The sequence below is a fragment of the Fulmarus glacialis genome, unplaced genomic scaffold (assembly GCF_000690835.1).
Source record: "Fulmarus glacialis isolate BGI_N327 unplaced genomic scaffold, ASM69083v1 scaffold14176, whole genome shotgun sequence".
Classification (NCBI taxonomy): Eukaryota; Metazoa; Chordata; class Aves; order Procellariiformes; family Procellariidae; genus Fulmarus; species Fulmarus glacialis.
This window is the reverse complement of record NW_009217564.1, coordinates 1-18,938: the sequence shown is the minus strand read 5'-3', so window position 1 is coordinate 18,938 and position 18,938 is coordinate 1. Positions and strand designations below refer to the sequence as shown.

At 38.4% G+C, this 18,938-nt stretch overlaps 1 protein-coding gene across 1 annotated transcript; it reads left to right on the top strand.

The window, feature by feature from the left end:
• Positions 1 to 1,097: 1,097 nt before the first annotated feature.
• On the top strand, positions 1,098 to 18,759 carry LOC104078183 (alpha-1,3-mannosyl-glycoprotein 4-beta-N-acetylglucosaminyltransferase B-like; the record flags this gene model as incomplete). The annotated part of the gene is made up of 8 exons (XM_009579726.1): positions 1,098 to 1,245; positions 4,480 to 4,620; positions 6,487 to 6,620; positions 8,780 to 8,826; positions 10,945 to 11,058; positions 12,384 to 12,459; positions 17,584 to 17,695; positions 18,629 to 18,759. Coding segments are annotated over exons 1-8 (903 nt in total), but the record flags the coding sequence as incomplete, so codon positions are not given.
• Positions 18,760 to 18,938: the final 179 nt, after the last annotated feature.

The following is an 18,938-nucleotide window of genomic DNA, read 5'->3' as shown; positions in this document are numbered from 1 at the left end:
AGAATTCCCGGGAATTCACGTTTGCTGAGAGACAATGGTGGGTCCTAGAAAATGAGTCCTGCCAAGGACGGGACTCATCACAGTCCACAAATAGATCGGGAGAAGTGTCTAAATAACAGCATTTAACTAAAAAAGAAACCCAATTTAAAAAGCAGCATTATAAAACATTTTAAAATGAAGTAGAAGTCCCCTCCTGCCCTCTACTTTCTTTACTTCCTATTGCAAAGTGAGGGACATTATTGAAGCATTGCCTTATATTAATTTTCGTAAGTCTAACAATCTTTATTCACTTGGCAATGAGGCAGCGGAGGCACTGACAGGTATGAGTCTTGTGTATCATCTATGATAACTGAGAAGTTCTGACAGTACTCGCTTCTTAGGAAAGCGGATCTTCTGTGAAGATAACATTGACGTTATCTGAGAATACTATGCAGAACAGCAGAGGTGTCTGATAACCATGGCTGAGAGTACAGTGTTTCTAATACCGGTGCGATTGTAGAGTATTTCCTCACAGGTGGGCTATATATTATGAAGGTATCCTTCAATCCAAAGCACAGTTTCAGTTGTTATCTAATTAAATATATCCAGGAGTTCAAATAACCATCTTCACTAATAGTTCTTAATATACTCCAGGCACTTCATAGATGAAGACTGAATACCTTAATGTCTGTATTTTAATCTTAATAGTGTTTTATGCAAAAGACAAGCCATTGCATAATTACATTCTTCAATGTGACAAGGATCATCGAGATTTGTAACTTAATGAAAAATGTTGTTGGCTTTGCTGGATAGCACCTTCCCCTGCAACTCATAGTCTTTCACTGATTTTTTCCTTCTTATGGATGTCATATTCTTGTTCTTGTCTTCAGTTGCAAGCCTTTACCCAGCTGTGCTCCCTAAACTCTACTTCTTAATACTCTTCCAGACGTCTTCATTCCGTGAATAAACTTTGAGCGGCCTCTTTTATTATTGTTTATACACTTCTGGTCATGTCTTCTTCTGGACCATCTCCTGTTCTTAAACTTTCTCTTTATTCCATCATATAATTCACCTCTTTGAAAAGAAGTTATGTTCTCATTGCAGGAAAGGACTTAGACATGTACAAAAGCCAGTTTCTGGAACTTCGGCAAAGACTATTGTATGCTGAAAAGGAAAATAAAAGAAGATCACAAGAACTGAGCAATGCCCTAGATGAAATTAAACGTGTAGTTGCAAGAAGAATGAACTTGACATCAAATCATACAGGTTTGTATGTATAAAAATGTACTGGTTCAGAGTTTTGTGTGCTTATGTTTTGTTATCACTGGTGCGGGGAGAAAAATCATTGATTTGATTACATTAGCATTAGATAGAAGTTTCTACTTTAAAAAAAAGGGTGGGGAAGTAATCTGTAGCCCTTCTTTAAATAGGGTTGGTTCGTAACTAAACAAATAAGGAGAGGAAAAAAAGGGGACACAATAGACTGCCGTGGTGTCATAGTGGCAAAGCTGTACATATTGCTAATAGAATTTCTCACGGTGCTTATCCCTCTCTTGCTGCCAACTACAGAGCACAGAATAAGCTATTTTTACCAGTTTTTACTATGCCCTGATAAATACTAGGGCTGCGCCTAACCTGGAGGGCAGGTACACCTCCTCAGATGTTCCACAGTCCCCCTCTCCTGTCCAGGTGGAGTGACTTTGGGGTGGGACTTTTCTTGCTGCCAACTACAGAGCACAGAATAAGCTATTTTTACCAGTTTTTACTATGCCCTGATAAATACTAGGGCTGCGCCTAACCTGGAGGGCAGGTATACCTCCTCAGATGTTCCACAGTCCTGGTCCCCCTCCTGTCCAGGTGGAGTGACTTTGGGGGGGGACTTTTTGGCCATGAGTGCTCTGCCATCCTGCCAACAGACCCCAGGCACCGAGGTGTGCGTGGTGGGTGCGCGGTCTCGTCTCAGCAGGCAGCCCACGTACAGCTGGGTGCTTGCCTGAACCCAGGACTTGAGAAGCCCTGCGAGGTCTTGCTGGCTAGATACAGCCCAAGAATGTTCCCTTTGGAATTTATTTTTATCTTGCAAGTAGCTTGTTAATAATCTGAAGGAAATGTGAATGCTTTTAAGTGATGCCAATTAAAAGAAAACCTTTGAGGGGGGTTTCTCTGCTTTTTTTTTTTTTTTTTTTAAGAGGGACACCAACATACAATTAAGTTTACTCTAGTGATTTGGCTTCTTCCCATTGTTTAATTAAACTTCTTGTTTATTTAAAAATGTATTGTATCCTTGCCTTACAGACTGTTGTACATCCCCATCTATCTGCACAGGGTAGTTGCATACAATAGATTAGACAGTTTGATTCTGTCCCCTAAAAGACATGAGGTAGTAGTGCAGGATCTGCCTTCCTCCCTGTTCGGATTGGAAGAGCTACTTCCCTGGGGAGAGAAGGAAGACTAGAAGGGGCATCTCTGCGCTGGAGGCATTCCGCAACACACCCTGACTTCAAAAACAGTCTGGATGCTACTGAAAACTACTTTTTAAAAATCCTTATTTGCATTCAGTACAGCGGGCTGGTATCAGATTTAAATAAGGATTTAGCCAGGACTGTTAGAGGGGAAGAAGGAATATTTTCTTTGTGTAGTCAGCTTCGTTGCTTACCCTGTTCTTCCCTGCCTCTTTTTGTCTGTTTATTCAATATTAATTCGGTGGGACTGTTCAGATGCGTATAAACAAACGCTTGAGTGTTGGCAGGGTTGTGGCCTTGCAAGCTTTAGAATAGAGACCATGTTGTCAGCTCCGTGACATATATATATATACACACGTATGTTTGGTGGTTTTTTTTAAAAAAACCTCTTTTCTGTAGAGTGGGGAATCTCTGTCGAGTCCTGATTTTCAGTGGGAATATCTTTTGGAAGTTGAAAAACTTCAAACAAATATTGCCCATTCAGTAAGCCTCTGTCTTCATTGATCTAAGCCGAGTGAATAAAGCTGATGATGGTCATTTGTAAGACTTGTTTTAAGTAACTTTGAAGGGTGGTAAATTTGGGGAGTTATCTTAGATGCATTTCTTAGGAAAAATAGCTTTCCGTCTAAGTCAATAAACCTCCTGTTGCATTGCTGACTGTGAAACTGTGATTTTTCAAGTTTTCTGCAGCTTGGAAGGCTGTTAATATGATTTCGTTGGCTAAACCTCATTGAGGTGGTGTTCTGAGACCAGGAAGCCCTCGCACCAGCCTCCTTGCACAACTGATAAAGCATCTGGAGGAGGCACCCACTGAAGTACGAGTTACCTTGTCTAAATTCATAGGAGCTTTATTTTTCTTTCAGGGCAAAAAGACATACACATTGTAGGTGGCTAGAAGGGTATAGAAAAATTCACTAACACAGAACGACAGACAAAATTCTAGTATGAGAGCCCTATGCTGCCTGTGTCAGGAAAGCAAGATTTATGCCTTTAGACAACTGGTAAATAAAGTCTATAGTGATCTTCAGTTTTGTTTCCAAGCAGTTCTCTTAGATACTGGAAAGACCATTTGTTATCTTCGTAAATACAGTCTTAATTTTAATCCCTGCAAATATTTTTTTAAAAATTGCATGATGCATATCATCTCTGCCCCCATGGGTATCTTACATTAAGCACAACTTATTTTGCAAGCTTATAATTCATTTTAGAATTAAGTTGTTCAAGTTTTTATTAAATTTATTTTAAAGAATTTTTACCACCACTCGAAGATGCAGGAGTGTTTATATCAAAGAAGATAAATTAGTAGATTAAATGGTATCTGGGTTTTTTTATATGGCTTATTTTAAAAACAGTAGGATTATTTTTGTAAGGTCACACTTGAGTTATTTCAACGTGAATAAATTATTTTCATCTTTATTTTAAACTAGTAAAGAAAAAATAAATGTTCCCTACCTTTCTCTTAACTACTACAGTCTTTTGTTTCTCAAATAGTTTCTAACGGCCTGGATCTGGTTGTGCTTTTTGCCTTAGGACTTTTTATAACCTGAGAACTTTTGTTTGAGCCCTGAACACCGCCATGCGTCACATTTTGGGGAAAGCATTTAAGTTTGTTAAGTAATTAAGAAAGTTATTAATCAGAATCTGTGTTTCTTATCATTTAAAAAGTTGCTTGCCAACTGTGCAAAAAACAAACCAGTTCTTCTCCTGCTGCTTTTAAAATAACTGCTTAGAGTGTTTTAAGATGGCTCAATCCTGCAACTGTTTAGGCACAGGGAAATGCAGGCGGAGTTCCCAGGACGTTCAGGCGTGGAGCTCTGCACCATTGCCTGGGCGGTGGGGTTGCACCGGGCGATTCTCAGTTTATTACCGCAGGAGGGTAGTATGTATGACATAGAATCTCTTCTGAGGAATAGTTCTGATTAAATAACCTTGTGTGTGGTAATCTGCTAGTATTCAGTTGAGGCAAACAGTTGAAATAATAGGCTTCACTGCTGGCTTTTTATTTTATGTGTATATGTGGATTTGTTGTTTCTTTAAGATGATATGAAGTGGAAAGTGTTAAACCTCACCAGAAAACTCCCCGTGCACATTACAAACATGTACTACTATCTACCTCACCTTCGAGAATATGAAGATGCCATTTTCCCAAATGTTATTTTTGGGCAACAGAGAACTGGAGGTAGGACATAAAGTTTGGCTCATATTTTCTATATGTTTATGTTTTAGATGAAGTTCTAGCAATGAAGCATACTCAAAGTTCAGAGGGGGTTTTCTCCCTAAACTTTACAGTGTTGCCAAACTGAATAAATTTTAATGGGGATGGCAAAAGCACTTTTACCACTCCCATCCCAATTTCAAGTCTTCCCCAAAGTATTCTGATAAACCTTTTCAAATATCAACAAAAATTAGTCATAACTGAAAAGCAATACTATTTTTGTTCTTAGTCATGGATTCATGTGGCAAAGATGCATTAGCTGACATTTTTTTCCCGCAAAATCAGTATGAGTAAGGAAGCCAGGGAGAATTTACAATTCACACAGTTTGCTAAAGTTAGGAGCAAATGGAAAGGTGATGTGGTCATTTGCAGGATATTAATAAATCTTCGTGTAACTTTTTCATCCATGTGAGAAATCAGCTGACACCTGCACAAATCATAATGAATTCCAGTGAACTGTAATACAAATGATTAAGTTACATCTTCTCCTAATTGTCATACGATAGCTAAAAAGAACATTCAAAAGCAATAAACAAGGAACTAGTCAACTATTTTGCTGAGTTTTGTATTTTGTTGAAAATTTCTCTAAGGTGATTTTATATAAAGAAACATTGGCAGCACTTTTGATTTAACTAAAAAAGTAACTTGGCCGTGCCCATGACATGGGCTAGTGGTTCTAGTGGAGTAGTGCTGTGGTTCTCACTGGAGTGAGATCTATGAGCCCATAGATAAGTGTGAGTATGCAAAAGACCACAGGTAGTCAGCAAAATGATTTGCAAAAAAACCTCAGAAAACCAGATACCTTCACAAGCAAGCAAAAAAAAAAAAAAAAAAGAAGAGGAGAAGTAGTAAGTAATAAAAGAATGCTGCATTTGCTGCATGTTTAACTTTCATTTATTTGTACATGAAATCACAGTACAAGACCACACTTTAACAAGTACGGGTTGACCTTCAGCGTGTAAAACCAAACAAAACCTCCGTGGTTTAGCAGGTTATGTGCTGGGAAGGAACGTTGGAACTTTGACATTTTTGAGCTGATGCTGGCACAAATGAGGGAGTCTGGAGCAAGTCACTAACTGCAGCTACTCCTGTCCTTCAAAATTTGCTGCTTCCTTACCAGCCTCAGGAGGTTTTGGTGAATAGGAATCTTCTGCAAGGACTAAGAATTCTACAGGTTTGCTGAGCCATATTAGATCGCTGACTTCAGTAATGCCCTCGCCAATGAAAAAAGAGAGGTCCTGCTTACCATGATGTAATATAGCACAGGTTTGCTACTAGTGGAGTCTTTGCCAGAGACTATTTCAGTTCCTTTCTTCTTAATAATAACAACGACATCTGAGTTCCTTTCTTCTTATTATTGATTATGTCAAAGCCATAGATTCATATAACTTAAACTGCTCAGAAAGATTTTTGAGATTTTGATTTTTGGATTCCTTTCTGATCTACACAGCGCTCACCTGGTTTAACTCTTTCTACTCAGATCTCCAACTCCATACCAAGAGCTAGCACTTATTTTGCAATACCCACTTTTGAAACTCAATAGCAGATACCTATGTATTTGCCAGAGGTAGTAATATCTCCACGTTCTCAAATGTTGACAGTCTACACAGTGTAGACCTGGTGCTTATAACACAGACACGAGTGTCTCTGACCAAAACTTAGCTGGAGGTATCTCTCCTTGCAGGCAGTAAAGCAAATGCTGTCACAGTGCTATAGGAATATTAACTGTCACCAAGTCTCATGGTCACATCAAATCAAAATTAAAATGTAATCTCAGTTTCCCTTTACCTGACTTAAAATTACATGGCTTGTGGACTTCTTTCTTTGCAGTCTCACTGGTGATGGGTATTCCTACTGTGAAAAGGGAAAAACGAGATTATCTTATTAATACACTGCATTCCCTACTTTCTGAACTTTCTGAAGAGCAAAAGAACGACTGTGTAATAATCGTCTTTGTAGCAGAGGTAAGTTTGCATGGAAGGGTGTAGTATGCTGATAGAAAGACAATATGGAGATTTATATCCTAGTGTAATGGTGTAAAATACTGTTAGCTAGGTCTTTGGGAGGGATTTCTTCAGGGCTGGAGGGGATAGTGAGCAGTTAGTGCCTCAGGTTCATATGTGGAAAAACCCCTGTAACTCAGATGATCGAAGGGTAAAAAGTCGTATTACATGTACAAACACAGTTGTTGCAGTCAGATTTTCGAATAAAACCATATGAACTCATTATTTATCTCTGAAAGTATTCTACTTCAAGAATGAAATGTAAATCCTCCACAGAAAGGTTCCATAGAACCTGAAAAAAGTAAACTTACTCAGTCTAACAGAAGCGTAGATGATTTATCTGCTGCTTTGATATCATGTGTCTTGTGAAGTACCTGGACATGCTGGAGCCTCGCCTTCTGCATGTGTATTGGTATTTCTTGTGAAGGAGAAAACTGTTCAGAGACTCGAACGGTTCCATGTTTTGAGAGAGTGAACAGTGCTCAAGGTAAAATATTAGGGGTAAATGAGTTTTTTTCTCATTCCAAAATGTCTTGAGCACATTGGGAAAAAAGCTACAGAAGAGAATTAGCTAGTGATAGTTACTTGCAGACAAAAAGACTGTGCAATTATTCAGACTTCATATTTATTCTTCGTATTTCTTTGTCCTTCCATAAACAACATTAAATTTCATACATGTATTCATTAACAGTTAAAGTTTGCTTTTTTTAGTTCAGTCATCACATAGAGTAGCTTTTGCAACTGTAATACTGTCAAACAGAACATAGTTCACTTTATTAAGTTAGGTCATGACCTCCACTTTCCGTTTGGATCACAACAATAAGTAGATAGGCCCAATTTTAGTGGCTGTAGTTCCTCTTCAGCATAATTTTCAGGAGCTGAACTTATTTTACAGTTGCTATTTCCCAACAAAGAGCCCTGGCAATGATGAGCTTTGCCTAGCTGTCATTCAGATAAACCTTCTATTACAGGGCTTCGGAGAGTTCTTTGAGTTTTTAAGGGTTAACTTCTCAGTAGTACAGTTTCCCACTGTGGACAGTCCTAACGTGGCACTTTTAACAAACAGTAGCTTTGGTTGTAGTAATAGTCCATGTCAGCCAATTTAGGATTAAACTGCCGTTGTAAGACTCAGTCTCTCCCCATTCTCCCGTCCCCAAAGTCATGTTCTTGCAACTTCTATTTTTCAGCCATGCAGTAAATTAGAGCAGGTTGATCGTGCTGATGTGAGAGGGCGATAAGAACATTTAATTATTAGAGGGGGGCAGGTGCGTGCACTGATCATGAATCCATACCTTCCTTTTTCCCAGAAAGTTTCAGAAGACCAAGTTAAATGTTTACATCATGGGTTAAGTCAGAGTAACTTATTGACTGAAAGTGGGTTTCCAAGTTGTTGGTATTTTTTTCTTATCAGAGTTCTTTACATTGCATCTTTTTTACTTATTGCAAATTTAATATATAGCTGGTAACGATTATTTGTGTATTTAAAAAAAAATCCAAACTGCTAAGACAGGTATTGTATTGCTTTCGAAATCCATAAAACTTAGCACTGTTTAATATAGTTAACAGACGTGTTTTCCACACTGAAACTGTTATTTTTATGAAACGGCAGCAATGAATAAGTATGTCCTCAAAATTTCCAGACTAAGAGCCATAAGTTTGTCATATTAGGAAGAAACTCTAAATCAAAATTTTAAGTATCGCTAGGTTTAGAAAATTTTGCTCAGGTGACTTTTTCAACAGCCACGGGCCTCTTGTGATTTTTGGAAACGGCACTTTTTACTGACAGTTGTATGACTGTGCTTTTCTGGCATAAGTGAAAGCTGTAGAACAGAATTTTATGCAGAAAATGGCTTGGCCTCCTGCAGAAGCAGTGAAATGCAGAAACCATAGCTGGAGATAGTTCCGTTCTACTTTCAATTACACTGAAAGTTCAGTTGGCTTGAAAACCCCGTACTGTCCTTCAGTAGAAATGCTGCTATACCATATTGCTTTTGTTTGGAATGAAAAGAACTGGAGACTAAAAATGAAGTTTTTGCATGTAAATATTCCCTACAAAATTTTGCTTAATACAAAAATGGGTGACTTGAAATGACCCCCCCCCCCCCGCTTCTTTTCTTTAGGTGAATGCAGAATATGTTAACAGTGTTGCAGAAAGCGTTAAAACCAGGTAAGTCCCATAGAGTGTAACACCGAACAGCTAGTAAACACATTTTGAGCTTTTGTGGAAAGAATTAGAGCATTTCAGCAATAAATTACAACTCTACCATACTGAAATGGAACTGCTAAGAAAAGGCAAAGGTGCACTCTTAATACGTGTATGGGAACACCCTGTGAAATTCAGAACAGAAGGATGCGTATCAGTTTATTTTCCTTTTCTTATTTCATAAATATGCTTTAACTAATCAGGCAAGGTCTCAACTTACGTCTCTGATAAATATTTACTTGAACCTCAGTCTTTTCCCCGTGAAATTAATGATGCAATTCAAGGCACCTGAGGCTACATGTATTGGGTCCCCACTGACTTCACGGTCCTGCGATGTCTTCTGATGTCTGCCATGTTTTCTAGGTGTTTTTGTTTCCTCGTTTGCCTCTTTTTCATGAAGGCAATGGATTTTGGACAGCAATCTGATTCTATTCATAATGTTAAATACTGTTATATGATGGGTAACATGAGATGGATATTCTTTGCCGTGCCAAATTAATAGAAGAGTTATCAAACAAAGGCTTGAGTCCCACTGCAGTTTTTCTTGCTCTTATCGTTCTTTCCCATAGACATTTACAGCATCATGTGCGTGTGAAAAACCTTAGAGGAGCTTGAGAAGAACTGCTACTAAATTAAAGTTTCTGGGCAAAAAAATACATTCATTGGTAGATTTAATTTGTCTTACAAAAACTGCTTTCTAAGAACTGGTATAGTGTAGCTAACAGTCACAAAACAGGTAAGGCTGAAGGCCCTGAAGGGCAGCCGAGTGAGAGAAGCAAGAGATGAAACCTGCGTTGTGCTGCAGTACTGGTGTTGCTGGTTGCTTTGATGCACAAGCTCATTTGTGAATTAGTTACTCTGGCAGAACCCCACTTTGGCCAGAATTGGAAGTGAAACAGCCTTTCCCCTCTCTCCTTCTTTAAAATGGCTACAAGAGAGCTCTCAATCTTTGTATCAACGTTTTTTAGAGTATTAACAAAAAGAAAACCAAAAAAGTTGAACAAGATCCCCAGAGAGGTTGCCCTTTTCCTTCACTTTTGAGGCTTTGCTGCACGTCCTGCTCTACTCAAGAGGTTTCCCAGACTGTATTTAGGGTGCAGGTTTTCCCCCAGAAGGCTCCCCAAGCCGAGCCTGCTAGCCAAGTAATAGCAAGAGCGTCCTGCCTCCAGAGGGGTTAGCTCGGCAGGGAGTACCGCGGCTAGGACGAGGTGACGAGGCAGTCCTCCTCGGTACCGTTGAGCACCACAGGGTACAATGCCTACAGCAACTTAAGCACTTAGATAATTTTTATGATTTTGTTACGGTTTTTGAAAATACTACTGCAGAGTAGACGTTACGCAGTAAGATTGAGATTTTTTTTCATAAGCATGCTTGTACTGTGATGTGCTTTATTTTTAATGGTAGCTTTTTTTCATTGATGATAGGAAATGGGGAACTCAGTTCTGAAAACTCCTTATTTCAGTGATCCTATACCTATGAAAAACTGAAGTTTTGTTTTATTTTGTTTTGGTTTTACATATTCTGGAGGAAGGGGGAGATTTGACTTCCAGGTTTGGCTCCCGAAGTTGATTACACATTTTTTCAATGACTTTTTAAACGGAAAATTTAATCCTTAGAGCAGAGACTAGACCCAGACTCCCCATACCAAACCCCCACTCCAGTATCATTTTGGCTAGAATGTAGAATTAGAGTTAGAGCAAGCGTAAGGAAGCTAGGAGCTCTCATGCAAGGGGGAACAGTTGCATGTTGTTCTAGACAGTGGATTTGGTTGTGAATTACTGCTGCGTTTTGGCAACCATCTCAGGATCACGAGTAGGCATCTACAGATGCAGGAGGGGCAGGATTTCTCAGACACACTTCACTTCAGTGTTTTCTGTGACTTTGACGAGTTACAGTCCTACCTGTTCTGATGGTTGTCAAAGACCCCTTCTTGGTTCCTAATTTACAATCTATGTGACTTAGTTTCTTTACTAGAGTTGTGAATTCCACTTTCGGAGGAGCAGACCTAACTCTGGGGAGCTGCCGTGATTGCCCTCAAAAGTCTTCTTGAGGAATGGGATCTCACTAAGCTTCTCTTCACAGCTTCCCCAGAGAAATCCAGTCTGGAGTCCTAGAGGTTATTTCTCCTCCTGCTTCTTATTATCCAGATCTTTCCAACCTGAAGAAAACATTTGGGGATTCGGAGGACAGAGTAAGGTAAGATAGCTGTATAAAACCTAAGAACTTTTGCTAAGAGTATAAAATGGAAAATTCTGCAAAAGTCAACATTGTTTGAGCTGATAATGTTTTTGTATTTCAGAGCTAATGGACCTCAAGTGTACTTTTTAAAAAAATTATTACACAAGGGGATCTTGAGAAAAGCTGTGCTCACATCAGCTTCAGGGTGAGAGCCAAGGCTTCTCCTTTGGGTCTTGACTCTAGACATCCCACAGGTTTTAAACCAGATGGATAATGCCAAGAGGCGATAGGCTAGATGATCTGGTCATAAAGGGAAAAATAAGAAAATGTTGTATGTGACAGGTAAGGGAGAGGCTCTGTGGACACACAAAGGAAACCCCATGTGGCCCCTTAGCTAACTAGTAATAACTACTGTGGGTTTAATTAATGACCTAACTTTGGTTGATCATGGACTTTTTATACTACTGTTAATAATGTATCCTAACTGGTCATTTCATTCGCTCCTGTGCCCCAAATTCACTGAGACAGAGATTATAACCTAACAAAATTGATTTATTGGAGGGAAGTAATTTTCTTTTGATCAACAGTAAGTAATTTATCAGAAGCTACCCCAACAATGCAGCAAGAGAGCTGCAGTACTGAGAGTTGAGGTTGAAGGAAATCAGCAAGTGTATGTACGCATGTGTATCAGGTTTATAGATAAACCTTACATCTTTCAGGACATAAACATGTTTACATACTTATACATAAGTTTCAGATACGATTAGATTTGAATCAGATACGGTTTTATGTTAATTAAATACTGATAAATTACTCTCTAGTCTTTCAGCATTGATTATCAAACATCAGCTTCACCCTCTGGTAAAATGAGAGCCTGTACTTTGTAGAAAAAATCTGTGTTTACATTTAAACCTGAAAATGAAGTTTATCAACCTGCTTTCTGTGCTGTTCATCAGTAAAAGCACTTAATTTTAGATCTTTAAATAATCGTTGTGTGTTGATCTCCACTGTTCATAATATAATGAGTAGAATCTTTGAGAGTCATTTGTCAAAAGTCATTTGACATGAATATACTTGTTAGATATTTTGTTTCAGGCTGCATTGATACAGATCAAAATTTTTTGCTTAGTCAATGTTAACTTTTATAGGAAAGTCAAATTATTTACAAATGTTTACACTGATTACAGAGGAATTTTTATTCACTTAACAATGAGTTAGGATACTCAACCTTACAATTTTACTGTAGAGAAAAAACTGCAGAGCATTAGAAATGCTTTTATTATAGAAATAACCCTTGCAACCCCCCCAAAAAAAGCTTATCAGAATTTGCTGCTTATGTTTAGGTGGAGAACTAAACAGAATTTGGATTATAGCTTTTTAATGCTATATGCCCAACCTAAGGGAACACTTTATTTACAGGTACGTTCACATTATCATTAAGTAGCTGCAATACATCTGTACTGATTACTAGCTTTGGCAAATTTATTTCAAAGGCCTCAATAAAAACAGCAATCTATTGTCATTTTCTGTGTATTTTGCCTGTGCTCTTTACAAGCATCCGCATATTTCTGTGTTTATATACATCTTGCAGCCAGGTACTATTTGATTAAATCCATCTGTGCCTTCCTGTCATTTGTGAGGTTGAATAACAAGGTAACCGAAGCACGAAACCCTTATTTGATTAGGTTAAGAAAGTCAGAGTTTAATGTGTTTTCACTTGGTGCAGCAACACAGAATAGTGGTGGTAGGTCCAGGTTATATCCCAGATCACAATGAACTAAAAAACCCTTACAGATAGGGAAACATACCGGGATAGTGATACTGGAGACAAGGTTAAACCCCAAGTTGGTACAGATCCTAAATTCTCCAGAAGATTTAGAGTGTTAGACTTCAAGAAGATCCGCATGCATTCAGGCTTAGGTTTAGCCATCGTTCTAGCTTTGTGCTAATTTGCACTCCATAAAGATGATAATCACCACCAGAGATTCCAAAATTTATCATGACTGTTCAATAATGGAACAGATCCATAAAATGTCATGTAGCTCGTGAACATCAACAGTTTTTAAAAAAGCTCAGAATAGCATTTCACTTAGTTCTTAGTTTTCCTGGGTCTTCTCCTGCTCGAACAGGCCTCAGACTGTATTACAGAAGTCCATCACAAGATTCTCAGAAGCAGAAGAGGAGACCGCAAGAGCAGGCACCTCGTACAATTCTTGTATTTAACACAAACGCGTTTGAGCTGGGCTACTCAAGAGTCTATGCTCTGTTCTCAAATTTGGCATAGGCACTCAGAGACAGGTGGACAAAGAAAAATGTTGTCTATGAACGGTTAAGGTTTACTGGAAAATGAAGTATTTTCCCGTGACTTTCGTATATTTTTAAGAAGGCTACCCAAGTTTACTAAGTGCACTAGAGCATTAAGGCATGGGAAACACGGTGAAGGGAAACGTTAAGCATGCTGCCAGACACTTAACGTCCCTTTCTGTTGTAAAGTTCTCCAAGCATTCATGTTTGCATGGAAGTGACTTACTTATGTATTTGTATTTTAAAAGAAATTTGAGAATATGTGTTTTCTTATCTGGGACATTATATAAGGCCTGAACTGTCTTATTTGGAGCAAAGCCTGGATTGTGATGGTCTGGTGGTAGTTATGGCTGCATGCAGAATTTCCTTAGAAAGAAACTATGCTTTCCCCATACCGTTACCTAGAATATCCAGTTCTTCATTTGTGTGTCCAGTCTGCAGCTGCTTCTGTAGCACAGGTGCTGGTCTGCCCAGAAAATACTCTACTGTAGAGTACAGGTGAAAAGAAGGAACACATGCTGCCATAAAGTTAGTTATGATCTCCTTCCATTTGGAAGCTTTGTATTAATGGAAAGCAGATAACTTAAAATTCCCTTTCCTCAGCCTGGTACAAAGATTTACTTCAGTAATCTTAGGGAAAACTTGAACTAGCTTAGATTTTATTTAGTCTTTTGTCAGGAATAGTATCATTTGGGTGACTGATACTAACTTCTGAATTTTGAAAGAAGATAAGCATGTGTAATTACTCTTGATGTCTACATAATATCATGAGCCAGGCAAGATCTTAGCTGAATAAACACCTGAACGCTCATTCTAGGATACTGCTGAATCAGGATTTAAGCAAGTAGCTTTGTGAAGTCCATTGAAGCTAACAGGGTTACACTGTGGATGAACCTTACCTATGATCAAACATGATCTTTGAAAAAAGACAATAAATCCCATCAGTCATCTCATCTCATCTCTTCTACTTGAAGCATCTCTTCTACTTTGCCTGTCTTTTTTTTTTTTTTTTCCTTTCCTGAACAAGCTACTGCTCCTTTTGGGCTTTTTTGTGGAATTTTCTTAATCAATAAAAAACTAAGATTACTTTGAAATACTTGTTTCCACTTTCACTACACTTCCTGGAGTCCACCAGAGCCCCCTGAGACACTTGTAATAATGTCAGAGACAAGATAATGAGATCTTAACATAGCCATAAAAGCAGGCTTTCGAATCCCAATCTGGTAGTGAGGAGATGCATTTGTCTTCGTGTCCGTATAGACTTAGTTCGTTCTGAAGTGATTAAACGTTTCAAATCTGAAAGCATCTTTGAGAAACTCAGACACAGCAGTTTTGGGGAAGCGTTTTGTATTAGCACTGAGGTGAACCAAAAATAAAACATTAAATAAATCTTTTAGTATCTTCAATTAAAATCTGTTATAAACTTAAAACTTAAGTTAACTGAACTACTGCTATGCTTTTTTCACCTTATGAGTTTTTTCCTTTTGGAGGCTGGGGGAGCTTTGTGTATTTATATATAACATATATGTATATACTGGTAATATATATTGCCAGCAGCACTTATCTGTACATCATTATTATAATTCCTCTAGTGTGTTTCTCTAATGGTTTTAAGGCAATAGCTCAGTGAAGTCATTAGGAGTCTTTGTATTGATTTTTTTTTTTTTTTTCTCCCCCCCTACTAGACTCTAGGTCAAGCCTGGTATTTGGTAGAGTTCCTAAAAGGACTAACTTTCATGACAGTGCATTTTTAGCTGAAATTTTCTTTATGCTTGTACTTAAAAAAAAAAAAAAAATCTTTATGGAATGAACTATTAGAGGTTTGTTTTCTGTGGAAAATGAGAGAATAAGATTTTTCAGCTTAACAGTCTTCACATACTCGTTGAACGGTGATTCAAAATATAAAAATACCCTAATATAATTTAGAAAGGAAAATACTTTCCTGTCTGATGCCTGCACTTCCATTGTATGCTACCACTTTTTTGTTGCTTCTTCATTTTTACTTCTCTTAGACAGATAACCCACATAAGAAAAACGAATAGAAACCCATTTATTGTCTATCATTTAGGACATTTACATAGCCTTGCTATTGTGCACGTATCTTTTTTCATCCCAAAGAATGATGAGTGAAGGGAAATTAGCTGCGATCGTGTGTTCTGCTGGCCTTCTCAGCAATGGGGCAAATGGACTAAAGAGTTCGTATCTTAAACTTCCTGATCAGCTGTGTACAGCCACTGCATAATCTCCTTTGGTAGATAAGAGCGTATGAAAAACAAGTGGATGTAAGCTGAAGCCAGAAAAATTCAAATTAGAATTTGGGTACCACATACTAAATGTTCAGGATAATTACACATAGTATGACTTACTGCAAAAGAACCCATACTGAAATCTCTAAGCAATGGCAGATGCTCTTCAAGAAGATGTGCTTTAGCTGAACACAAATTAGGGGGCTCAGTACAGGGTTAAATAAACTTCTTTTGATGGCCTGCGCTACATAGGATATCAGACTACATTCTCCAATATTCACTTTTAGCTGTCAGCTTCAGAAAAGACTGTTTCAGACTTCTCACTGTGCGAAACTGCTTTCGTAACCACATCCACATTCACTTTGCATCACAGCCTCTATATTTTTCATCTTTATTACTTTTGTACACTTTCTTCTAGTGTTTCTCGATATGGTGGTCTCACTAGGTTTTTGAGATGCTCCTCTCTCTGCCTTTCGTCCTTTTTTGGGTGCCTCTCAATTTCTCTTTAAGGATTCTCTGAAAGTCTCTTTGATTCCTTGCTCTTCTCCCTTTACACCTAGCTACTGGATAATCCTCTTAGCTCATTTAATTTTATGCAAAATTTCTTGTAAGGTGATGTTTTGGGGTTTTTTTGTTGTTCTCTGCATAACTGTCACCTCAACTCAATCCCCAGATCCCAGAATCTGTTAATAAGCATTCATCTTGATCACTTCATCTCCATCTATCTATTTTTTGTTATCTTACCATCAGCGAAAGCTGACAGGGTCAAAACAGATCTCCTAATCTTATCTTTCAAACTTCATTCTACTTCCTCCTGGGTTCACAGTTGACAAGGCATTTCTCCCCCGCCAGCCCTACACTTGTAGTAACGGCCAAATTCAGCTAAAAGCTGTGGGCCTGCTCTCTCATGCTCTTGCTGCTGACTCTGCGCTGAGTCAGTTGAGGATGCAAAACCAGCAGGAAACCATGCATTTTTTTTTCTCACAGCATCCATCTTCTACCTATTTAGCTTTCTGAATCAGATTCCAGCAGCACCAGAGCCAGTGCAGTACAGCAGGTACATCAAATTAACTGTATCCTTACACTGCACCCCAACAACATGTTCCTGAAGGCTTAGCCTCCTCTTCCTGCGTTTTTCACACCCAAACCGAATTCAAACCTTGAATTACTTGCTCCTTAATTATTTCTGGAATTCATTTATTTCCTTTGTGTCATTACCTCTAAACTCCTTGTTTGGACTCACTATCCTCAGCTTTAGTAACTGAAACAGCCTCTGGCTTTTCAGATCCCTCATTCTTCTCTGAAAGCAGTGCAAAAACGCAGCCCAGGCCTTTCCCGTTTCCTTGATGGATGTCAGTCTCCTTTTCCGAGGATTCTTTAGCTGGCTCTGCTGCTGTATTCAGTGTCAGCCTTTACACCACCTCGAAAGCTCTATGTATTCCTGTCCTTTGGTGCACTTCACAGCATGTTCCTTCTTTCATGACTGGTATTCCCTCAAACAACTTGCTTTCTACTAGCATCTCAGTAATCATCCACAGTTCTTCTCAGTCACCTTGTAGGTATGACAAAGTCTGCCCAGGCTACTTTACACAGCTTTTAACCATCTGCTTTAGACTCCTCTTTTCAAACAATTTGCTCCTGCTGCTTATCAACGCTTATACAACTTCAGTACAAACTGTCTACTGTCTTCTTGCTTAACCTCTATCTTTTTGCTTAATGTTTTCTTTTAAGTGAGATCTCTTTAAGGTAGGGAGTCCTCCTTTCTCAAAAAAGTGAGAAGCGCTCATGGTGTTATAGCCACTGCCGTAAATAAATATTTAATGAATGACACTGAAACAGAGATATATGTAGAAGCTAATAGCAATCCACTGTAGTTTGGCACGCCTTCAGTACACACTGTACAGCAGTCAAACGCAATGCAGTTATCACTTACATGTGGCAACATCACCACCACTTGCCTTCTGGTTTTTTGTTGCCTTTTTTTTTTTCCCAGCTGGAAGATGATATTATAGCCAAACCTGATTATGTTCAAAGTATAAAAGACTTTGCTGCTAAACAGTCCCAAGAGTGGATGATTCTCGAGTTCTCCCAACTTGGATTTATTGGTAAGTATTAAGACCTCAGCAGGGTCAATTGGATTTGGAGCTGTGTAGGTCGAGTAGGTCTCACCTGGAATTACATTTCAAAGCACGGAAGGACTCACGTATCAAAACTTCCTTGGTTCTTCAGGAAAGCTCCCACTGAAAGTCTTTTACTTTCTGTGCTCTTTAAAACTGTCTTTTTAATGCAGAGTCTCCTCAGCGTAGGGTCTAGTAGTTGGGTTCCCGTAAGAAGCACATTGTTCCACCTCGGGGCACTGTGTCTGTGCCCCTGTAGCGTGCAGTCTTCTTTTCAAGAATGGAATTTGAACAATCTATAAAAAATCTGCTTCCTTTCCTTTGTGGAGCAGAACATCCCATATCGTAGGGAAGGTTTTTTATTATTTTTAGTAGTAAGGTTTTTTTTTTTTTTCCTTCAGTTCTAATACAATTTACTTCTGATAACACCTTATAAATGTTAGGTCAAACACAGAAATCTAACAAAATCTGCTAATACAAATAGCAAGAGAACTAAATGAACAGTGATAGTATTTTAAAAGCAACATATTTCATGTCTAGGTCTTAATTTAAAGATACTCAGTATAGTATTGCCAGTGAAATTGCATGTCTAGCATTTTGAGGAATTATTCAGACTTCATTTCATCTGACACACTGATACAGGTGACTGGCAGATTTGTGCTTGGAACTAGGATATAACTGCATGCTTTATTAGTCAACTAGTTGACTATGTGAGAGTATCTCCAGGCATGGAATGGAAATCTTTTCAAAATTCCAACAAGCTGGAGGATAAGCAAATCTCCAAAGTTGGAGTCTGTGTGAAATTTCCACTAAATATCAGAATTACACCCATCTGTTTAAGGCTGGAGTAAACATAAAACTGCTGATTTTTCCACAGCAATAAAAAATATCTGAATATGCAACTTCTTGTCTTGCTTTCAGGAAAATTGTTTAAATCAGAAGACCTGCCACTCATAGTGGAATTTTTTCTCATGTTCTATAAAGATAAGCCCATAGACTGGCTTATAGACCACCTGCTCTGGGTTAAAGTGTGCAATCCAGAAAAGGATGCAGTAAGTATGTCTATGAATTTATGAACATAAGTAATATTCAAACAGTCTCAGTGACAAAATAATTTATTTTCAAAAAGCGGAATAGACATCTCTCAAACCTGACTGACTTTGGAATTTGTGGGGAAAGATCTGCTGCAGATCTGCATAAAGTGGCACGGTGTTTGAGCCCATTAGGGCAT